Here is a 25518-nt window from a genome sequence, read left to right as displayed (position 1 = left end):
ACAGGTTTCTTTTTCAATATTTACAATCTTGTTTCGTATTATTATTTTAAAGGGATCATAACAGCAGGTGATACAGTTTATAAGGGAAGCTTGCAGATTGTTATAGAACAAATTTCTCACAAGTTAGAATTCCCTACTCTGGTATGGACCATGCAGTTTCCTAGACACTTTAAGGGGTGTGCATTATTGGCTAGCAGTCGTAAATGGAACAAATTGACAGTTCCTAGTGTAGCCTCATATCATTTTATGGCACATGTTTTCCCACAATGGCCTGTATGGGAAGGCAACCATGCACAGAGCTTCTTTTTAAGGCTAACTCACTCCATGTGTGCAGTTTTCTTATACAAATGCACATTAACGTTTTTCACTCCACCACAAATTAGAATGGTCGCTGTTACACTGGAAGCTTAATGTGACAGGTACACCATATGGCTAGGATTACTCTTTAACACCTTAACAATGTTAGTGTAGGGTTTGATTTGTAAACTTTAATCACAATATCTAATTCTGACGCTTTTTCTTTTTGTGGGCAGAAACTTTATAAATCTATCATTTGTTACTCATCAGGCATGACTCTAGACTCTGGCAGCATGTTAGGTTTCCGCCTGCCATATATCCTGACATTTTTTAACTCAAACCAAGATGTCTAATTTAACCATGAAGTGTAAAAGTAAAAGAGCGAGCCTGCTTCCACCATTGGGTTGACTGCAGCAAGACTCTGAAAGAGTGAACTTTTGCACAAGAAAACTATCTTTGGTCGACAGCCTTACCAGACACTGGCTGAAGAAGTTCTTTGTTTAGCAGCAAGGCTGCTTGTAAACCTGATGCTCTGAATTTTCGCCCGACTGTCGTCATCTAACTCAGTGAGGGTATTGGACAGGGTTGCTATGAGCGAATTCCTCAGCAGAGACAGCTGTTGAGCTAAAGAAATCTATCTAGATCTTGTTTATCTCACTTTACAGATGGTTTAGCGCCAATGAATGCAGGTGGTTCACTAAACTAAATTTTATTTTAAAATAGAAAGATTGAGGAAGGTTACAACTATTTAGCAGTTTCATTTCAGAAAATGGTGTTACTTATAGAGTATTTTGGTTTTGAATAATCTCACAAGAAGAATAAAGAAGATGCAACCTACATTCCATTTTATTAGTTAACTTTATTAAAAAAAGTCACTTATCTTCTGCCTGCTTGAAGGCTTATGTCACTTACACTTCATATTTGTCTGCTTGTGTGTCTGTCTGTTATTAGGAAGAAAATTTGTATTCTTTTGCTTAGTACTTTTCTAAATCTTTCTGTAGCATCAAAACTTGTTCTCCCAGTTGTGACCAAACTGATGACTGTTTTCAACATTTAAGCCAATGCCAGTGGTGAAATTCCAACATTCAAAATGTGGGTTTTGTTTCTGTCATTGGTGTAGGCTGCCTGGTTATATACAGTATGATACTCATGTGACCCTATATTAGCTTTGCTACTGTAACTGTGTGACTCTGCTTTTAGCACAGTCCAATCACTCCCCCTGTTGAATTCATCAACTTGTTGTTCAGGTGATATTGTATCTAGTTACTGTATGTTATGGATTGTCTATGATATGAAATTTATTAAATATTTTGTAGGTAATGGAGTGGACCTCACCACTTGTAACTGATGTTATTGTTATAATTTCATACTGGATGATTGATTATATTTTTGTAGATCTGACATGTAATTGTGGATTTTTTGAAAATATGGTAATACAAGTGAACAAATATCCTTGCCTTGTAAAGGGCTGCTGTAGTTTCACTCACTTTGACAAGATCGAACACGAAGTTCATTCTGTAGAACTTTCATAACTTTTCAGCAGAGTTTTGCTAAAATGTTAATAAACTGATGATGTACATTTGCCAAAAGCCAAGTAATTTCCATCAATAAAGAAGGCACTTTATTTAGCATCTTTTTATGCTATAAAATTTTCATTTTTATGCTGAAGAAGAGAGAGAAGAAAGGTTGGGAGCATGTGCTAAAAGCGCATTGCTGCACCCACCACACAACAAACCACCTGGATTGTTACCCGAGTTCAGCGGGTAACATCTCAGTGCCACACTGGAACAGTGTGAGGTTTTTTTTACAGTGGTGGTAGTGCCAATCTTGCCACCAACCCCCAAGTTTTCCCTGTAAGGAGAAGTTTAACCCTCATCTCCCTAAATTAAGTAGGTGAATGGCCAAAGAGCAGCTGTCTTGGTGGTGTTATGTTTTTCAAACAGAAATATTGCAATTAATTTAGAAGGCTGTGTATGCAAATAACTTCAGATATGCATGAAAAGCAGAAGCAAATGAAATGTTGTACCAGTGCAGAGTAAATGAAAGTAGTGCATATTTATTTTATGTGAAAAAGTTTTTATTGCAAAGTAACTGAGATACCAGTTCTATATGTGGGATACTGGCTTTTTTAATATCATTTTTAAAATGGAATTTTAAATCATTTTAAAAGAAATATTAATTTGGCACTAAACTACAGAAACAGCCCATGGTGTAATGTTTATGCAGGTCAATGTCTCATCTTTGTTCTTAGGTACAGCTATATCATTTCAGTGTTCAAAGCAGCAAGAACATACAGTGGAACCTCGGTTCACGACCATAATTCGTTCCAGAACTCTGGTCATAAACCGATTTGGTTGTTAACCAAAGCAATTTCCACTTTAGGATTGTATGTAAATACAATTAATCCATTCCAGACCGTACAAACTGTATGTAAATATATATTTTTTTAGTTTTTAAGCACAAATATAGTTAATTAAACCATAGAATGCACAGTATAATAGTAAACTAAATGTAAAAACATTGAATAACACAGAAAACCTTGAACAACAGAGAAAACTAACACTGCAATAGTTTGCGCTATATTGCTAGGAACTGCTTGCTAAAAACACTTATTTTTTAATGAGTTTTAAGCACAGGGAAAAAAATGAACATTTGAAAGGTCAATAATTTAATAAACCACCAAGAAAAGTAACATTGCCACAATGCACGCTATGAACCGATAGCTGTAAACAGAACTGAAAACAAAAACAAGCCTTTTCTACCTTATGCGTCCAGCCCTTCCTCTCTCGCTCACTCGCTCTCTTTCCCGAGCCTGGAGCGCCTGTGTGTGTCTCTCTCTAGCGCGTTCCTGTGTGTGTGTGAGTGTGTGTGCCTCTCTCTCGCAAAAAGTCAATAATTATCACTGCAGCAGAACCATGCATAGACAAATAAATAACAATGATCATAGTTCTTGCATGAATATAAAAAAGAAAAAGTTAGAAAGCCAACATTACAGTGGAACCTCGGTTCACAAACGTCTCGGAACACGTACAATTCGGTTTACGACCAAAAAGTTCACCAAACTTTTCGGTTCACAACCACAGACTCGGTATACGAACAAGCCAGTTAGTTTCCCTTTCAGTTTGTGCGCGCCGATGATTTCTGCACGTGTTGCATTGTTCTTAGTCAGATATGCAGGCTTGCACGTGCGTGCATGCTTTCGCTGTGAATTCTTTGTGCTCTATTTCGTTTCCCTTCCGGATCATACGTGCCGATTTACTGCATTTAAGCACGTGTTCAGCTTCTCCCTGTGCATTGTTCTCAGTTAGACATGCGTGCTTTTGGTGTGAACTCTTTGTGCTCTACAGTATTTCGTGTGCTTTTGCAGTTAACCATGGCTTCTAAGCAAGTGAAGAGTGGTGAGAAGAAAGGTTTGAAGAAAATTGAAATCGATGTAAAGAAAGAAATTATTGAAAAGCATGAGCGTGGCGTTAGTGTTACTGATCTTGCCGCCGAGTACAAGAAGTCAAAATCTACGATTTCGACTATTCTAAAGCAGAAAGAGGCCATTAAAGCAAGTCATGTTGCAAAAGGAGTTAAAGTGTTAACCAGGCAGAGGCCTCAAGTGCTGGAAGAGGTGGAAAAACTGTTGCTAGTGTGGCTGAACGAGAAACAACTTGCAGAGGACAGCGTAAGGGAGGCAATGTTATGTGAGAAAGCCAGGAAGATTCATGGTGATTTACTGCAAAACTGTCCTTCTACGAGTGCCGAAAGTGAGGAATTTAAAGCCAGTAGAGGATGGTTTGAAAAGTTTCGCAAGAGAAGTGGCATTCATAGTGTGGTAAGGCATAGAGAGGCTGCTAGTTCAAACGCTGAAGCTGCGAAAGAATTTGTGATAAATTTCACAAAATTAGTGGAGGACGAAGGCTACATCACGCAACAAGTCTTCAACTGCAGAGGAGCTGACGACAGAGGAACTCATTAAACTCCAGCAGGAGCAGCTTAGGTTGCTTACTGAGGAGCAGTCCTCCTCCGAAGAAGAGGAAAGGGCGGATATAAAAAGTGATGCGATAAAAGCCATCATGGAAAAATGGAACGAGTGCCAGGATTTTTTTGAGAAGAACCACCTTGACAAAGTGGTTACGAACAGAATGATAAACATGATAAACGACAATGGCATCTCACATTTGCAGAAAATTTTAATGCGTAGGAAAAGGCAAGTCGCATTAGACCGCTATTTCGTGAAGTCTGATCCACCAGCTAAACAGCTAGACCCAAGAAATCACACCAGAGAAAACACCTGAAGGAGAACATTCCTCCCTTGCTGAGCCGGACTCTCCCTCAAAACTGTAACCTCCTCTCCACCCAGTTCCTCCTCACTTGCTTCATGCCAGAACTCGACTCATGCAAGGTTGTTTATATTATGGATTTTTCAAATGTTCATTTTTCGGTTCGAATCGTGATTTGTTGCAATGTTACTTTTCTTGGTGGTTTATTAAATTACGGATTTTTCAAATGTTCATTTTTTCCTTGTGCTTAAAACTCGTTAAAAAAAGTGTTTTTAGTGAGCGGTTTGTAGTGTGATTTGTTGCAATGTTACTTTTTTGATGGTTTATTAAATTACAGATTTCTCAAATGTTCGTTTTTTTTCCCTGTTCTTAAAACTCATAAAAAACTGTGTTTACAGTGAGCAGTTCGTAAGGCTATAGCGCGAACCCTTGCAATGTTAGTTTTCTCTGTTGTTCAAGGTTTTCTCAGTGTTATTCATTGTTTTTACATTTAGTTTACTATTACGCTGTGCATTCTATGGTATGATTAACTATTTGTGCTTAAAAATCTTTAAAAAAATATATATATTGTATTTGCATACAGTTCAGTCTGGAATGGATTAATTGTATTTACATACAATCCTATGGGGGAAATCACTTCGGTTTGAGTTTTGGAATGAATTATGGTTGTGAACCAAGGTTCCACTGTATTATAAACTATTAAGAATCTATTCCCTGTTTTAAATGATAATTTTTAAGGTTGTACCACTGCTGACTATAATGCTTAGTATAAGATTTAACAGACCTGAGAGAAATATTTTTTATGATGGGCATGGTATGAGGGTATTATTTTTGAAAGGATAGTATGAATGGTCACATATCTTAGGTACTTTAAAGTATCTATCTATCTATCTATCTATCTATCTATCTATCTATCTATCTATCTATCTATCTATCTATCTATCTATCTATCTATCTATCTATCTATCTATCTATCTATCTATCTATCTATCTATCTATCTATCTATCTATCTATCTATCTACTTGAATTTTGGCATTGGAAAGTTGCATGTTTCTCCTTGTAGACATCTAGGATGTATTGAGTTAGACAAGGAATAAAGTAGTCAAAATTAATCAGTGCAGTTTATTTATCTTCTATTGAATAATCTTTTTTTTAATAACATTTTTCACATAAGCTTTACCATTCATATTAACAGTTTTCTAAATAAGTTTGCAAATTGTTTAGAGCATCCCAGTTTTAATTTAACAATTCAATGACAGTACGCACTCTGAAATGTTTATTGTTACCAACTGATAATATGTTGAATACTGGAGCCGTCTCACTCTACATCCTTTTTCATTTTTTTTTGGTACTTTTCAATTCTCCAACAAACATGTACTTCACACTATCAGCTGATTTAAAATTTATCAAACCACTTTATGATAGTGTTATGAGAAGCAATTCTTCCTTACTAAGTCACATTAAAATTAATAGGAAATGTTTTTTGCACCTTTGTTAAAGATTTAGATTGAGTGAATACTGTAACATAGAATATGCAGTGAGGCACCAACCAGTTGTCCATTGTCACTGTAACTGAATTTAGCATGTACCACCACACTGTTGATCCTCCACAATGCCCTGAAAATCATTACATCCTTGTGTGCACCCTTTATTTTCATTTCGACATTTCAAATTAGTGCCATAGTCTCTACCTCATCTACTTGTCTTTCTCATTCCCTCCTCTCTCCCCCTCATATAAGAGTCTTTGCTGTCAGACATCTCAATTATTTCATAGGTTGTGAGAAGGATGGTGGTGCCATAGGGAATATATTGTATTCTTACCATAGAAATAAATGCTGTCTGTGATGCATCAATGGTTGTGTTTATAGGCTTCGCCTAAGATCACATACTACTTTGATAAATAGTATGCCAAAAAAGGGCAGTATACCATTTGACACAGATGTTGTGTTTTGACAGATTTGGTTAGTCTTATTAAACAGTCATCTGGCATCTTATCACAAATTTGCATGTGACCAATTGTTTAAATGAAACGATGATATAGAGGAATGTACGCCAGCAAAATAGCTGTTTCGCAAAGTGTGTTTTTGATGCTGTAATCTATACTGATAAAAGGCAAAGCCCTCACTGACTGACTCACTCACTCACTCACTCACTCACTCACTCACTCATCACTAATTCTCCAACTTCCCGTGTAGGTAGAAGGCTGAAATTTGGCAGGCTCATTCCTTACAGGTTACTTACAAAAGTTAGCAGGTTTCATTTTGGAATTCTACACGTAATGGTCATAACAGTCGACAACGTCCCCCATGTTAAACTATCTTATTTATGGCCCCATCTTCATGAAATTTGGTAGGTGGCTTCCCTGCGCTAACCGAAACGGATGTATGTACTTATTTCGGTGGTATGACGCCAATGTCAGCCGCCATATTGAACTTTCCAACAGTCTTTGTTACCTAAGGGCCCATCTTCAAGAAATTTGGTACGCGGGTTCCCAATGCTAACAGAATCCTACTTACGTACATATATACGTCCATAGCCTGCAGCTCAGTCACCGTGTGAGGCGGCATTGGGTCCCCCATCCCCACGCCTCCCACGTTGTTGGCTGCCTACCTATATAAGGCCGTCCATCGCTCCAGTCTCTTCATTCCCTTCCGTGCTTCACCACGGTATTCATGTCTCCCTGCTGATAACTGCAGCCTTTTTATTTAATCCACGGCTTCTTTGCTGTTTTATTGTTCGTTTATTACGATTATAGTTATTGTATAGGTATTTTAGACTTAGTTTACATTGTTCAGGTACCCATTTCCTTTATTGTTCCAACCGTACCCCCATTAACCTGTCTATCGAGGTGATCACCATCGATCAAAGAACTGTCACTTACTAAGTGGTTTCCATGCCCGGAGATGGCGCCTGCCTTTTCCATTCTCTGTGTTACATATTGCACGGCCATATCAGGCTCACTCTTGATATCCGGAGGACCATTGTGTCTTATGTATTGAATGACTGGGACAGGTTCAAGGTGTGGACTGATGACGGTACAGGAGATAATTATACTACACAGGAACACTATAAGAGTGAAATGCTTAAGCCCTACACCTATGCTTCTGCATGTGAGTTGATGGCTGCTGCTGAATTGTTCGATTGTCGCTTTCAAGTGTACCGAAATGACCAAATATTTTACACCTTTGGAGAACCGCCAATGCCTCTTAAACATGTTAGATTCACAGGTGACGATTTCAGTAGTGGACACTTTGATGTTTATGAATGTTTCAACTCTCGAAAGCTGGGTGCGACACTGCCGCCAAATACTCGCAGAAAAATCCACAAGTTAATAGACATGCTGTCGCTAAATACTTGGTGGCAAATCCACAAGTTCATAGACACGCTGCCGCTAAATATTCACAGGCAAATCCACAAGTTAATACTGGGAATGTCTGTTCCTGCCTTGTGCCCTGTGTTGGCTGGGATTGGCTCCAGCAGACCCCCGTGACCCTATTCGGATTCAGCGGGTTAGTAAATGGATGGATGGATGTCTGTTAAACATCTTAGATTCACGAGTAGCGATTTGTGTAGTGAACACTTTGATGAATGGAACCTGTTATCTTTACAACCGTTGACAAACACGAAATGTAACTTTAACACAACACATCCTCCAGATACGAACCTGATTGAAAGAAAAAATGATAATCAAATCCTTGATGACGGCAACACTCATAACAGTGACAAAACAATTACATTGACAATCATGTGTACGTTATTTTTAAAATGTTTTCTTTTTTCATAACTTCTTTAATACACTACGTCTCTGCTGCGAAGCGCGGGTATTTTGCTAGTTGGGTTATAAAATAGTGTTGCATATACAGGTACTGTACTTATAATGTATATGAGGTTTTAGTATAATTCTCTAAAATGGTGAACTAGATAAAGCAAAATCTTATCCTGAAGTGCATTATGGTTATGTGCTCATATATGCAGGTATGTGATTGAATACTGACAATTTTCTTTACAGGCAAAGGCTTTACATGAGTATAGGTTGCCTAGGGTGTTTCAACAAAAAATGTCAAGTTTCAATACATAGCAGAATCTGTTGCAAAATAAAATCATTCCTTCCTGGGTAGAGTCTTGATTGTGATGAGCATGTTGGTGTCAAAAGTTAAATGAAAGCAAATGAGTTGAATTCAAGAATGGAATGATGCTTCTTGGTTATAGGCTGTGGAATGGATTGAGAAATAAAAGTTAATCTCCTCTTTCATTTTTGGTAGCTTGGTTTAAATCACTTAACTTGTTTATATTGCTAACAAAGTAAAAATAGTGGTGCATATAACATTTTGAAATGCTAATTGTAATGTACAGTTCTAAATAAAGTTAAATTATTAAAGCAATTCCATTGTTTCCTAAATTGTACAGTAGTTTTTACAAACTTGCAAAAATACCTTACTTTGCAGTGTAAATTCCAACAATATATGGCCTTTTTAAAATGTGGTGCCATATGCCTTTTTTAAATTGGTCTCTCAAATATAGGCTCCATTGATTATGGAAAAAATGCATTAGATCTGATTTTTAGAAAGTACCACTTGTTTATTTTGTCAACAACACATTAATTTGTTTTCAGCTTTATTTTGTAATATTTACATCCTGCAACTGATTTAAAGAGACTTGCTTTTCAAGTAAATATTGTTTTGTTTTGTTTTGTTTTTTTTTGTTTGAAAGAATGCTGGTCAATTGATCAGTGTTCTGGCTTATTTAATGATTTAATTCATTGAATTTGAGGGTTGTATCTTGAAGTACTGGGCATAAGACAAAAGCCAAGTTATTTACTTTGTTGCCCACACTCTTCCGCAGGATCACTTTAGAGTCTTGCACAGTTGACCTGACCAGTAGCTGTTGGGGATGTAAGAGGAAACCAAAACTCCTAAAAGGGGGAGAACACACAAAGTCCATGCTGTGACCAGGCCAAGATTTTTAACCCCATCTCCTTGAGCTAGGAAGCAAGAGCAGTAGTCACTAACTTTAATATAATTTTTTGTGGTAAATGAATTTTTTCAATTAAGTTTCTGTTTCCTTGAAACTTTAATTTTGGATAGGCAATTAAGGCTGTGGCTGTGTAAGAAACAAATCCTCTTAAGTGAGAGTGGCTGGTCATCATTCTATATGCAGTCTAGATTTTTCAAATCAAACTGGTGTCATCTATGAAAGATGCCCACTTCTCCTGGAGCTGATTGGTGGTGAATTGATTAACTGTAGATCCTCCCAAAGATATTAGGCAAAAAGACCAGAAGAGGAGCAGTAGCTGTTTTGCTGTGCTTTCACAGGAATTGAAAAAAGCACTCCAGAGAGCACTGAGCTATTTTTTAATCCTGCCTCATGTGTGTTTTAGAGACATTCCTCTGTGTTTCTCAGCAAAGCAGATCTGAGTCTGTAGGCTCCCTGCCACTAGGCAGGAGAAGCTATTTTCAGTTCTTTTGTCTGCTGACCTGACCTCTGCCTCCATTTGTTATGAAACCAAATATAGATTTGAAAGCAGTAGCTCAGCTGGCTTCTCTGTTTTCCTAAATGCTGGGCCTAAAGCATGCCAATGGGTATAATGTGTTGTAGTTGTTATTTGTTTGATTAAGTCTGGAAGTAAGTGAAGACCTAATTCTCTAGTTACTACCAAGTTACCTACTGTTTTCTTCAATTGTTCTTGTGAACTGCAGCAATTACTATATACTATAGTGGTCATTTTATCTGTCTTGGGCTGCACAAATTTTTTTTTTCAAAGCCATCAACAACTATTCTAATTTTCATAAGGTCACAGATACAATGTATCCATTTTTACTATTTAGTAATGATATACCAAACCATCTTTAGAGTCTTAAGAGAATTTTACCTACTCTAATAAGAACTACCCAGTATTTCCTCTGAGATTCAGCTTTACTTGATGAAAAACCTGAAACCTTAACGCAACTCCTAAAATTGTTTTTGTTCTCAGACTGAGATTTTTGATAGCAATATCAATTTGGCAAGTGGGCCACTGATCAGCTGGTTTATTTGGTTAGTGTCCAGAGCCAGAAAATAAGCAGCAAGCAAACATGCAAGAAATATAAGAAATGGTTTAAATGACTACTAGCCGTTCTGCCTGACACAGCTCACCATTTCCTGTTTTCTTAGTGTTTCAAAAACAATATCCAGTTGTGATTTGAGCATTCTGGGTTTGATTTTTTAAAAAATTTTTTTAGCCAACCATAAGCTGTTCCATGTGTTTATAGTTCTCAATGTGAATAAATAGAGTACTTTGCAACTTTTACGTGAAATTTGCCCTTGTCTAGATTTCATTTTCTATCCTGTGACCTTGCTGAAGAACTAATTTTAAATTAACAGCTGGAATCTCCCTTGTGTATTCCTGACATCATTTTAAATACATCTTTTCTCTTCCTAGTCTCTACTTGCTTTGGCTCATTCAGCCTCGTCATAGGAATCCACAACCCTTTGTCTGGTAGCTCTTCTCTGGAATTACTCTGATATTGCTACCATATGACATTCTTCTAATAAAAGAGATTGAAACTGTAGACAGGAGTGCACATATGGTTTTACATTCAGATTATACTCTGACATATATGTATCATCTGCAGTTAGCTGTGTGTGGTTGTCTTCCCGTCTACATCAATCATAGTCACATATGCAATAAGAGGAACTTTTCAGTTTTATTTTTGCTAGTCATTCATTACCTGCATCCTGTTACATAGCATTGTGATCTGACACATGAGATGTACTTGTTTGTTGCCATCATAAGAGTGAAAAAAGAGTACTGGCAGAATCTGCACTATCCTGACATAGGAATTGTGACGAGTAGTTTGGCCTAGAGGCTATAGCTTTGGACTTTAATACCACAAGGCTACCAATTCAGTCCTCACCTCTGACTTGTTTTGTTAGCCTAGTAAGCCACTTAACCTGCCTGTACTCCAATTGTTTAATGATTTGTGCAGTAATTATAGACATTTCTATAAAGAGTAGGATATTGTCGTTTATTCTGACCAGTAGGACATGGCAGTGTGAAATGGCTGTTTAAAGCTTATTATTTCAAACAATTTTGAAAGTAATCATATCAGAAAACAGAGAATACATTTTTGAGTTAAATTTGATAAAAAGTCACATGTGAAGGTCTGCTTTAACAACTGTGAGGTAATTCATGTTCCAACATTGCCAACAAAGATTGTCTTTATTGTTATTGTTTTTTTCCAGTGTTTAAGGATTATGTTGCCATATGTACCAAGTTACAATGGAAAAAAGCATTAAATCCATAAGTGTTATTACAGCAATAAATGAATAAAAGACAGCACAAAATGTGCAATAAAGTAATGCAGTACGCACTAATTAACAGCAGTACATTATTTCAGCAGTAGCAGTCTGAGCTACTCTTTTTCACCTCCACAGTGTTGTCCCAGCGTCCAGTGATATAAAACCTGAGGACAGTTAATAAAATTCAGGAATGCTCATGATGTATAATTCTTTTTTGAAGGCCACAGTGAGATTTTATGCTCACATTATGCCAGGTGCTGCTGCAAGTGAACAAGATTTAGGAGTGCTTTCACATTCAAAGCAAAACACAACATGCACCAGCTGTATTGCTATACATATTTAAACTCCACTGTGCAGATCAACTTTTTTTGAACCCACTTTCAAGGCTAGTTGATCATGGCAGAGTACCCTATGAAATGCCAAGATGCACACATCTTTTAATCATTTAGAATGCAACAACAATAATGTAAATACATTGGAACACAAGGTAAGATTTGATGACTTGTATCAAAATAGCAAGTTGGTATCCGATAACATGTACAATATAAACATGATGGAGCTGCTGCTTTTTGATTTACAGGCCATCTCATGATCCACTACTTCTGTTTACTAGGACCTGGATTTTTTTTTTTTTTTTTAGCAATAGGCTTGAAACAGCAAGTGATTACTAACTAGACAAAAATTAATCCTCAAGCAAACACAAATTATTTTTTTTCTTGCTACCTTACCATGTTGGCTGCCATCTTTTGTTCAGTTGTTTCAAATACTTGTGTCCATTGTATGTATTGCTTTGTGAAAATGATTTTAAGTTTCCTTCTTTGTTTTAAAGGTTTATAGTTTTAGCTGAAGAGGTGAATAATGCCCTGCCACTTGCATTGTCCATAAACAACATGCAGATGTCATGTTTGCAGATTTACTATATTTTTATGATTTGCATATTGAAACAGGAAACACGTAACACTGTGTTATGAGCAATTAAACCCAAATTGAGGTTAGGTTTAATTTTTGCTCATGAACTCGATAGCTTTAAAGCCATTCTCTCAAGATTGTTTTGTTTTTTTGTTCTGTTAACAGAAAGTGAGGCATGGGGAGAGCTGAGTCGAAGGTGTCCCTTCCAGTCAGAGCCACCAGGGGCCAGCCTGGATTCTTTGTGGGATGCCATGCCAGTCACCTGTCAGGAGGGTTCAGCATGGTCACGGGAGACTGGTCCATGCTCATTATCCAGCTTAATCCAGGACCTGAGCTTGAGTGATGCTAAGGGGAGCCAGACAACTGCACCGCCTAGTAAGCGGCAGTGCCGTTCACTTTCCCTCTCTGAAGAACTGAATTCCTGTCGCACAATATGGCGGCCAATAGGCTCACGCATCTGGACTCCTGTGGAGAAGCGCCGTTGCCATAGTGGTGGTAGTGTACAACGCTGCTCTAATGGCTTCTCAGGCATCACTATGCAGCGAAGTTCCAGCTTTAGCCTACCTGCACGCTCCAACACTTTCCCTGGCACTTTTCCTCGTGTGTGTGACCAGGTCTGCATCCCACAAGACTTTGGGAGCCAGACTTTTCATGGTTTTCAGGAGTCATCAACCATCACTGGCTCTGGAGCAGAAAGAGAAGAGGTAGAGCCTCTGAGATCCCTGTCTTTGTCTCATGAGCAGATCTCCACCTCAGATTATCAGAGTCCTTCTGCTAGGAGTACTCCAGACTCCACTCCAGAACTGGAGCGCCGTGTGAGATCGGGAGGGCTCTCTAGGAGTCGCTCTCAGCCTTGTGTACTCAATGATAAAAAGATTGGAATGAAACGCCGTAGGCCAGAAGAAGTCTTGGAGCAGAGACCATCCCTTGACCTTGCTAAGATGACACAAGTAAGTACAGTACACACCCAACATTCATGGGGGTTACGTTCCTAGAGCACCCGCGAATTGTGAAAAACTGCAAATTTTGGATGTGGTTAAAAAATTTTCATTTTCATAGTTTAAACCCTAAATATGCCCCCAAAACACTTTAATTTGATTTCAAACTCGGTTTAATACATTACCTAAAAATAAAAAGTGTAAAGTTAAACCTGTATACTGTACTGCTATGTCTCCTGCAGTGCTAGAATGTACTGATGTTACCGCTATATGTACTGTAATTCATGCAAGCACGTTTTCATTGCCAGAAGCCTTAGACGGTGCAGCTCGTTTCAGCGGCATCTTGGGGCTTTAATCATTAATCTGCCACATACTTGGGGGTTAATGCATCCCTGAACGGCAAATACTTTTTTGCTGCACTTTGAGTAAACGTCACAATTAACAAAGAAAAAGTGAAATTTTAATGGAACACACTTTTTTCATGCAAAGAGCATCACAATTACTGCAACACTGATCATTTTACACACTGCTAATGAACTGTAAAAACTATTTAAAAAAACTACTGAATCAATATTTACAAAGTGCAACTGATGCCATGGATGTAAATCACTGAGCCAACTGCGCTTGAACTGGCTGCACGCAGGCACACAGAGGTAAGCGCTGATGCTTGCAGGCTAGTCTTAGTGCAGCTTGGGTCGCAGAATTGCATAGAAACACAGGAGATTGTAAAGACAGGAACTTTATTTAAACACTTCAAACAAATATGTCTCTTTCAGAAGTAAAAGGAGCTCAGTATGCAGTTATTGATTAAAGAACAGACAAACATCCTAGGGGAGCACAACCCCCAACAGGAGCAGAGAATGTCTGGGGGAGGAGAGAGAAACAAAGCAATTAGCCAAAAAGGACAGGTGCTGTTCTTGTGCGACAGTTATCGATTAAAGAATAGCAAACATCATAGGGGACCACAACCCCCAACAGGAGCAGAGAATGTCTGGGGGAGGAGAGAGAAACAAAGCAATCAGCCAAAAAGGACAGGTGCTGTTCAGGCTGCATTGTGTGAGAAGCTTCAATCGAGAAGACGGTGATTTATTTATTTTTATGGTTGAAATTCCAGCCTTGACCCGATGCGCGCACTAACAAACAGAGACAAAAACAAAGCAAACCGGTAATCAAACCGCAAATAAAGAATTTAATGAAAACAAATGAAATAAGAAAACAACGATACCACCCCTGTTCCCCTTATGGCGATTACACATTAAATACAACAAAACACACACACAGTAAATCATGAAAAAGTTCATGAAAACGTCAACGGATGAAATGTAATGATGAAAATAGATAGTCCAGATATCCGCACGTTGAATGGGAATGTACAGATAGTCCTACCGGTAGTTCCTGAAATGGTGAAGATGGGTGGACGGGTTTAGGAGTGCTCCTTTCTTTGCAGGATGGCCATGAATCCACTTATAGTCCTCCTGTACACAGGCAGATGGCAGACAATCCAGACACACGAAACGATCCAGGACAAAATGAATAAGTATAGGTAATCCAAAAGAAGGCAGACAAACAGGAACTTGAAACACAAATTACAAAACCTTTTTTTGTTTTGCTTTTGGCCACCTTCCCCCTTTTTAAAAGCTGTGCTGATATCCTTTGACCTCAACAGCCCCAGCACCCTCAGCAGAAGACCAATCAGAGCCACTGCAGGGACTACTGGGAGTTGCAGTTTCAAATTCTGTTGGCTACTTTCACCATCCCAAGTCGTGGTTTTCTCTACAGCTGTTCTCTCTACAGTACACTATTACCACGAAAAAAGCCATAAAAATTGCAGAGGATATTTGCGGTTTCCACTAACAATTATTAGTTAGGTTCTAAAGAAAAATCCACTAATGACTAAGGCCACGAACTCTGAACCGCGACATTGCAGGGGTCTTCTGTACTGGAAAGCTGATTCTAAATGGTCCTTACCACTCTTTAACAAAAAAATTTGCTTGATGACTTGCTTTTGAAACATAATATTATACTGATTTGTTTGATTGATTGATTCTTTTATAATGTTTTCAAATGGGAGAGGAAAGTTGACTGTCACTGTTAATGTAATTTTTTTTAAATTATTTCCATGTCTGGAGAGATCATTTCATCTTTGGTTCCTTTCTAATAAGGATCACAGGATAAACTTTTTAAAAAGTGTTCTGTTCTTTTCATTAATTACACATTTTGAAGGCTGTGAAAGCAACCCGGCTTTTATGTGGCCTGAGATTAACACAGAGGAAACAGATGTTCAGCCTTATCACTGCATTAAAATAGGCCAAGTTATCTATTTGAATTTAAAAGCTGTTACTTGGAGAGCATGTTCTCACTTTGCTGCACAGGAAAATTTTGCCTGCAAGTTGAGGTCCCTGCAGACTTGGCTTGCACAGAAATCCTTGTTCACTTTCTGAATAAATAAAAGTGAATGGTCCTGCAGACACATTTTGTTTTAGTATACTGACTAACAAGACATGGTTACTCAGTCTCTGTTAAGAAAATGTTTTTCAATCAATAGTATTTGTCAGCGTCTGGTATTTCAGTTCATCTGTTTACAGTGGTGAGAGAAAATCGGAATCATTTAGAGCAGGGGTGCCCACACTTTTTCGGCTTGCGAGCTACTTTTAAAATGACCAGGACAAAATGATCTACCTACCTTATATATATATATATATATATATATATATATATATATATATATATATATATATATATATATATATACTAATAAAAGGCAAAGCCCTCACTCACTCATCACTAATTCTCCAACTTCCCGTGTAGGTAGAAGGCTGAAATTTGGCAGGCTCATTCCTTACAGCTTACTTACAAAAGTTGGGCAGGTTTCATTTCGAAATTCTACGCCTAATGGTCATAACTGGAAGGTATTTTTCTCCATTAACTGTAATGGAGTTGAGCTGGAATGACGTGGGGGGCGGAGTTTCGTGTGACATCATCACGCCTCCCACGTAATCACGTAAACTGACTGTCAACGCAGTGCGTAGAAAACCAGGAAGACCTCCAAAAAGCGTTTAAGAAAACATGCATTATATAATTGAGAAGGCAGCGAAACAATAAGAAGCGAGCGAGTGACATATACTACCATATTCATGAGTGCTGCTGCCTCGGAAAGAAAGCAAGGTGTAAACCTAAACTTTAAATTAAGTTCATAGACAGGCTACCGCTGGCGTTTCACATGCCCACAGGTAATGCGGGATACAAGTTTAATGAGAGGACGAGGATATAAACGAGTTTGATCACTTTGTAACTAAGTTAAAATTGTAGGTGAAGGGGTGTGCTTATGCAAATTCCGAGAGACTGTGTTTGTGTGGGATTGACAGTTAAGGCGAGTGGGGGAGTCACGTCATCATCACCTCCCCATTTACCTCATTTCGCTCTGAGCTGAGCTCCGCGGCTAACGCCGTCTTCCGAAGCAACTTCGTCAGCCTGCCACCAAATACTCACAGAAAAATCCACAAGTTAATACACACGCTGTCTCTAGAGTTTCTCCACACTGAATCCTCCAGGCACTACTTACAAAAGGTTACATTGACAAACGCACAGCTGAGAAGCTTCGATGCATGTGCTCCATAACGCGTTAAAAAATAATGCATTTAATCACAGTTTCAATTCCAAGCAAAGGGAACTTCTGTCAATGCATGATTTGCACAGAGACACAGGAGGTCGTAGAAACAAGAAGGATTTTTATTCAAACACTGCAACACATGCGCTTAAACGTGCTCCATGAGAAGTCAGAGATGACAGTTCCGCTAGGAGCAGAGAGAGAGAGAGATAAAAGCAAGCAAACAATCAATTTTCAACTGACAGGCGCTGCACAAGGCTTTTAAGTTAGCGGAGTATAGCGCGAGGTTTGCATTTCGCGTTATAGCGCAAGTGAGAAAGTAATAGTGATGTGTCGTTCGCGAGCGAGCGGCTCTAAGTGCCGATGCTTTCAAGTGAGCGAGAGGAGCCGATGTCCGTCGAGCAGAGCCGAAACTTCGGCCGCTCCACATCGGACTAGGATCATACCATTATGTGAAAGAAGGAAAGGGGCAGACGCTCCGAAGACAGCGAGTGTTGGTACAGGCCAGGTACACAGAGCAACACTGTCGCTCTGTGTACCTGTCGCTGCGACAGACGAGGAGCCACATTTAAATGCAAGCGCATCGTGAAGAAAAAAGAAGAGTAAAGAAATGAGTGAAAGCCAAAAAAGAAGCAGCATCTGGCTGCATTTCAGTGATATTGGAGACTTTAAAGCTAAGTGCAGAATATGAAAATATCCGTTAGAGCAGGGTCAACAACAAACCTGCACAGACATATAAGATCCACCCACCCATCCGTGCAACTGGAAGAGACTGTGCCCAACCAAAGGGGAACTTCTGTCAATGCATGATTTCATGGTACACGATTACATTGATCAGTGCTTCCCAAAACCTCAGTATGTAAAGACGGCGTTGGAATATTTCGAAATATATAATGTAAGCGCTGGAATATATAAAGTCAAATCTTGAATATATAAAGTCAGCGTCGAAATATATTGTCACGCTTGGGTCACAGATTTGCACAGAGACACAGGAGGTTGTAGAAACAAGAAGGATTTTTATTCAAACACTGCAACACATGCGCTTAAACGTGCTCCATGACAAGTCAGAGATGACAGTTCCGCTAGGAGCAGAGAGAGAGATATAAAAGCAAAAAAGCTTTTAAGTTAGCGGAGTATCGCGCGAGGTTTGCATTACGCGTTATAGCGCAAGTCAGAAAGTAAAGAGCAATGTGAGGGTAGTCTGTGTTTCAGGGTTCTGGTTTGCCCAGGGCGTCTGTATCTTCTTGGGTGCGATCAGCCCTCCAGCTCACACCCTCCCCCTCAGCTTTATTCACATTCTCGTGAATCAAGCGACTCTCTGTACCAGGTTCATTTAGTCGTGATAATACGTCTGCGTTGACGTGTTCAGAACCTGGTCGATGTTTTACTGTGAAACGGTAAGGTTGTAAGCCCAGAAACCATCTCATGAGGCGAGTTTGTATCTTTCTGTCGGTATAACCATTGAAGTGGACCATGATCAGTTACCAAAGTGAAGTTTCGTCCCCACAAGTAATAGCGAAGCCCTCCACCTCACAATATAAAGTAAGCGCTGGAATATATAAACACAAAACTTCAATATATAAAGTCATCGTCGGAATATACAAAGTCAGTGCTGGAATATCCATCCATTTTCCAACCTTTTGAATCCGATCACAGGGTCACGGGGATCTGCTGGAGCCAATCCCAGCCAACACTGGGCACAAGGCAGGAACCAATCCTGGGCAGGGCACATGCATCATTTTCAAAACATTAACCGAACAGTGTTTTTAATTAATTTTCTGAATACGTTTTGTTAACTTACTTCAGTTCAGAGTCGTTTCAATCAATATATTTTGACTTTGACTTTATATAATCAGGAATGACTTTATATATACTGACACTGACTTTATATATTCAAGTTTTCACTTTATATATTCGGCAATGACTTTATATATTCAAGTTTTCACTTTATATATTCTGAGCCTTGACTTTATATATTCAGAAAATCAATATATTTGCCTGTTTAGCACCCCATAGTATATGTGTGTGTGTATATATGTACACATGACAAAACAATTACGTTGTCAATCATGTTACGTTATTATTAAAATGTTTCCTTTTCTTTTTACTTCTCCAAGCTGCCAAGCGGGTATTATATATATATATATATATATATATATATATATATATAGATATGACAACAACACTCATATCAATGACAAAACAATTACATTAACAATCATGTTACGTTATTTTTAAAATTTTTCCTTTTCTTTTTCATAGCTTCTTTTACACACTACTTCTCCGCTGCAAAGCACGGGTATTCTGCTAGTATATATATATATATATATATATACAGGGTGGGCCATTTATATGGATACACCTTAATAAAATGGGAATGGTTGGTGATATTAACTTCCTGTTTGTGGCACATTAGTATATGTGAGGGGAAACTTTTCAAGATGGGTGGTGATCATGGTGGCCATTTGGAAGTCGGCCATTTTGGATCCAACTTTTGTTTTTTCAATAGGAAGATGGTCATGTGACATATCAAACTTATTGGGAATTTCACAAGAAAAACAATGGTGTGCTTGGTTTTAACATAACTTTATTCTTTCATGAGTTATTTACAAGTTTCTGACCACTTATAAAATGTGTTCAATGTGCTGCCCATTGTGTTGGATTGTCAATGCAACCCTCTTCTCCCACTCTTCACACACTGATAGCAACACCGAGGAGAAATGCTAGCACAGGCTTCCAGTATCCGTAGTTTCAGGTGCTGCACATCTCGTATCTTCACAGCATAGACAATTGCCTTCAGATGACCCCAAAGATAAAAGTCTAAGGGGTCAGATCGGAGACCTTGGGGCCATTCAACTGGCCCACACGACCAATCCACTTTCCAGGAAACTGTTCATCTAGGAATGCTCGGACCTGACACCCATAATGTGGTGGTGCACCATCTTGCTGGAAAAACTCAGGGAATGTGCCAGCTTCAGTGCATAAAGAGGGAAACACATCATCATGTAGCAATTTCGCATATCCAGTGGCCTTGAGGTTTCCATTGATGAAGAATGGCCCCACTATCTTTGTACCCCATATACCACACCATACCATCAATTTTTTTGTTCCAACAGTCTTGGAGGGATCTATCCAATGTGGGTTAGTGTCAGACCAATAGCGGTGGTTTTGTTTGTTAACTTCACCATTCACATAAAAGTTTGCCTCATCACTGAACAAAATCTTCTGCGTAAACTGAGGGTCCTGTTCCAATTTTTGTTTTGCCCATTCTGCAAATTCAGTGTGCCAATCTGGGTCATCCTCGTTGAGATGCTGCAGTAGCTGGAGTTTGTAGGGGTGCCATTTGTGAGTAGCTAATATCCGCCGAAGGGATGTTCGACTAATGCCACTCTCCAGTGACATGCGGCGAGTGCTATGCTGTGGGCTCTTGCTGAATGAAGCTAGGACAGCCACTGATGTTTCTTCATTAGTGACAGTTTTCATGCGTCCACATTTTGGCAAATCCAACACTGAACCAGTTTCACGAAACTTAGCAAGCAGTTTGCTAACTGTAGCATGGGAGATGGGTGGTCTCGTAGGGTGTCTTGCATTGAAATCTGCTGCAATGGCCCGGTTACTGCATTCACCAGACATCAACACAATTTCTATCCACTCCTCACGTGTTAACCTCTGCGACATGTCAATGGCTGTAAACAAAGAGAAACTTGTAAATAACTCATGAAAGAATAAAGTTACGTTAAAACCAAGCACACCATTGTTTTTCTTGTGAAATTCCCAATAAGTTTGAAGTTTGATGATGAAGGCAGGAAAAAAATTACTTTAAATGCTTTTATTTAAAAAAAAAATACAAACAATAGAATTTGTATAAATAAATTAAAGCGACCCATTTGGGTTATATTTCAAATAAATTAGACTCTGAGTTTTTAAAACTATTGTAACAATTTAAATACACAAGTAACAAATGTAAACTTTGAACATGTAGCCGCAACAGCCTGAATATGACAAATAAAACTATTCAAGCTTAAAGTTTTTGGCTAGAAAGATTAATTTATCCACATTTTCTGCAGAAAGCACAGATCTGGTTGCAGTGACAATATCTCCAGCAGTGGAGAAGACCCGTTCACTAGCAACAGAGGTAGCTGGAATACAGAGATAACGCTTTGCGAGTTTTGCTATGTGTGGGTATGTAGCCTCATTGCCTTTCCACCAAAGAAGAGGATCAGCTTCAAGGGAAAGGCACCCTGAAGCTCTGTACTTACTGACCTCTTCTTGGACCTGCTCCAAAAGGGTTGGTTTACTACTTCCCCCCTGTCTCTGGAAAAGTTCACCAAAAAGTTCAGTCATTACAGACTTCTTAGCTGGAGGTGATCTGGTGGATGATGCCTCTGGAGATGATGAGGATCCAGCTCCTATCTCTGTGGCATCCTCAGTCTGCAAAAGAAAAAGTAATGTTTTGGGGCTAATTAATAATGTAATTAAAAATAAAAAGGGTATTAGATCATAATTTAATACCTCTTCTTCTGTGGTTGTCATCATTTCTGTTATGATGTTGCTGAATATCTTCTGTCTCTCATCATCTTCTATGTGAGGCAAGGCTTTGAATCGGGGGTCCAGGGCTGTGCATTTGTGCAAAAAGTCATAGCACACAGAGTATCTTTCTTGCAGGCTTCTTGTGACTGCTAGCTTGACCTCTCTCACAGCAGAACTGTCTTCTTGTTTTGGTGCCATAGAGCTGAGAACAGTAGTTTTCAAGGGGATTATCATGGACACAGACGCTCTGGATTCAGTGCTCATCAGGGTTGTGATTGTTTTTAGAGGTTTAAGTGCTTCAATCACTTCCTCTGCCATTGCCACTTCTTCGTCATTGAGTGTGTATATATCTTTGTTCTTGAGAGGTTTCTCAGTTAGTGCTGAATATATAGCTGCCTGCTGTTCAAGGTATCTCTGAAGCATGTCATAACTTGAATTCCATCGTGTGGGGACATCTTGAATGAGAGAATGCTTTGGAATATTCAGCATTTCTTGTTTGCTTTCCAGGATGTGCGCTGCTATGGTGCTTTTGTGAGAAAATGTCACAATCTTTCTTACTTTTCCCAATAATCTAGATATCTGGTTGATGCTTGTTACTTTTTGAGAGGCTAGATTAATGGTGTGTGCAAAACAACCAATCTGAGGGCCCAGTCCTGCTTCTTTTACAGCACTGACAATGTTTTTAGCATTGTCTGTGGTTACAGGAATTGTGGTCCCAGGTCTCTCCAGCTTCCATTCATTCACAGCCTCCTTCAGGTGCTCTGCAAGATTTGTGCTAGTGTGCTGTTCATAAACAGGTCTCGTTTGCAGAACGTGATTCCTCATCTCCCATTGTGGCGAAATGTAGTGGACAGTTACTGTTAAATAGCTCTCTGTTGCGCGTGAAGTCCAACTATCTGTCTAAAGTGAAAGAGAGGGCACCCGCGATAGCTCGCTGACGACATCACTTCTAGTTTTTTCATAAAGTGCTGGTACAACTTTCTGACTAAAGTGAGGACGTGATGGTATTTCGTAGCGAGGCTCAAGAACTTTAATCAAATACTTAAAGCCAGCGTTCTCAACAACTGAATATGGACGTAATCCCGTAGCTATGAAGACTCCAATACCATGTGTTATTGCTTTGGCCCGGTCAGAGTTGCTCGCTAGATGTTGTTTAAAAGCTGAAGTTATCGGTGTTACTGTTTGCACCAAGCTGGTTTTCTTTCTTGTAGAGGAAACATTCACAGATGGATGGTGCCGTTTTAAGTGTGTTAACATATTAGACGTGTTTCCTGCAGCGTACCCGATCTCCGTGGTGGAACAATGTCCACAAACAACTTTGGATTTATCCACTTGCCGTTGTCCATCGGTAACTTTAACGGGGAAGCCAAAGTGTTCCCAGACAGGAGAACGTAATGAGCTGGGAGGGTCTTCTAGCTCAGGCTTCTCGCTTGCATTTGCCATAACCCCATTTGTCACGTCTGCGAGCTACTGGCACGCCTCTCCCTCATCCAGTGTCCGACACTCAGAGGCGTCCGTGCGGAAACTCACCCAAGACTTTAGTTTCGCTTGGGGTGCTTAGATCGCACTAGTAATAGATTTAATGAGAAAAAATGCATAAAATATAACCGAAACGGTACACAAGTGGACCGAACCGAACATGCAAAACCGAAACGGTTCAATACATCCATGTGAACCGTTACACCCCTAATATATATATATATATATATATATATATATATATATATATATATATATATATATATATATATAAAATCTTCATTTGGATCTTGATCTTTGTCCACGAATGAATTAGAAGAAGAAGCACTAGATGGCAGTAGAGAGACAGCTAAAACATAGGCATTACATTAAGAATCTCCTCCAGGCTTATACTACTGAAGACTGTAGTACTCCAGTCACACCTCAAAACACAGACATTTAAACTAAACAAATTGTTGTGCTTTAAATTAACTAAAGAGATCTTCATTTAGATCTTGATCTTTGTTTGTCCGCGAATTCCATGCATGCATAGACCACCTTCCAGTTTAGTATGTTGTTGTTACTCACGGATGTCAACAATGTGCCGGAATAACGAAAGGGGTGGTGGACAGTGTTACGCTGGTGAGCTCCTGAGGCCTGGTTAGAGAATGAGATTGCCGAAGATAAAAGGTACATGCCTACGTAACATGAATGAAAGAAAGAGAGTGGGTAAAATAAATGACAACGTAACAGCATGTTCCGGAAATTATTATTGTTACGTTGTAGCCAGTGAGTGCTGCACGTCTCACTGTTGTACCGTGGCTTGCTCACATGTCAGTGAAGTGATCCCTATTTATGCTTTAAAGAGCCTTAATACCTACAGTGGTGTGAAAAACTATTTGCCCCCTTCCTGATTTCTTATTCTTTTGCATGTTTGTCACACAAAATGTTTCTGATCATCAAACACATTTAACCATTAGTCAAATATAACACAAGTAAACACAAAATGCAGTTTTTAAATGATGGTTTTATTATTTAGGGAGAAAAAATCCAAACCTACATGGCCCTGTGTAAAAAGTAATTGCCCCCTTGTTAAAAAATAACCTAACTGTGGTGTATCACACCTGAGTTCAATTTCCATAGCCACCCCCAGGCCTGATTACTGCCCACACCTGTTTCAATCAAGAAATCACTTAAATAGGAGCTGCCTGACACAGAGAAGTAGACCAAAAGCACCTCAAAAGCTAGACATCATGCCAAGATCCAAAGAAATTCAAGAACAAATGAGAACAGAAGTAATTGAGATCTATCAGTCTGGTAAAGGTTATAAAGCCATTTCTAAAGCTTTGGGACTCCAGCGAACCACAGTTCGAGCCATTATCCACAAATGGCAAAAACATGGAACAGTGGTGAACCTTCCCAGGAGTGGCCGGCCGACCAAAATTACCCCAAGAGCGCAGAGATGACTCATCCGAGAGGTCACAAAAGACCCCAGGACAACGTCTAAAGAACTGCAGGCCTCACTTGCCTCAATTAAGGTCAGTGTTCACGACTCCACCATAAGAAAGAGACTGGGCAAAAATGGCCTGCAGATGGCAGATTTCCAAGACGCAAACCACTGTTAAGCAAAAAGAACATTAGGGCTCGTCTCAATTTTGCTAAGAAACATCTCAATGATTGCCAAGACTTTTGGGAAAATACCTTGTGGACTGATGAGACAAAAGTTGAACTTTTTGGAATGCAAATGTCCCGTTACATCTGGCGTAAGAGGAACACAGCATTTCAGAAAAAGAAGATCATACCAACAGTAAAATATGGTGGTGGTAGTGTGATGGTCTGGGTTTGTTTTGCTGCTTCAGGACCTGGAAGGCTTGCTGTGATAGATGGAACCATGAATTCTACTGTCTACCAAAAAATCCTGAAGGAGAATGTCCTGCCATCTGTTCGTCAACTCAAGTTGAAGCGATCTTGGGTGCAGCAACAGGACAATGACCCAAAACACACCAGCAAATCCACCTCTGAATGGCTGAAGATAAACAAAATGAAGACTTTGAAGTGGCCTAGTCAAAGTCCTGACCTGAATCCAATTGAGATGCTATGGCATGACCTTAAAAAGGCGGTTCATGCTAGAAAACCCTCAAATAAAGCTGAATTACAACAATTCTGCAAAGATGAGTGGGCCAAAATTCCTCCAGAGTGCTGTAAAAGACTCATTGCAAGTTATCGCAAACG

At 39.2% G+C, this 25518-nt stretch overlaps 1 protein-coding gene across 13 annotated transcripts in view; it reads left to right on the top strand.

Moving 5' to 3' along the window:
- Positions 1 to 25518, top strand: part of fam53b (family with sequence similarity 53 member B) — a 184217-nt gene that overhangs the window by 118277 nt on the left and 40422 nt on the right. For all 13 annotated transcript variants that reach the window (XM_039769681.1, XM_039769657.1, XM_039769629.1 and 10 more), the window contains one exon: positions 12919 to 13703. In XM_039769681.1, the coding sequence (XP_039625615.1) occupies positions 12919 to 13703 (785 nt within the window). The remainder of the gene's footprint in view (positions 1 to 12918; positions 13704 to 25518) is intronic.

This window comes from Polypterus senegalus, chromosome 1, assembly GCF_016835505.1.
Source record: "Polypterus senegalus isolate Bchr_013 chromosome 1, ASM1683550v1, whole genome shotgun sequence".
Taxonomy (NCBI): domain Eukaryota; kingdom Metazoa; phylum Chordata; class Cladistia; order Polypteriformes; family Polypteridae; genus Polypterus; species Polypterus senegalus.
Note: the sequence above shows the minus strand (reverse complement) of the source record. Positions and strands in the feature narration are given on the sequence as shown.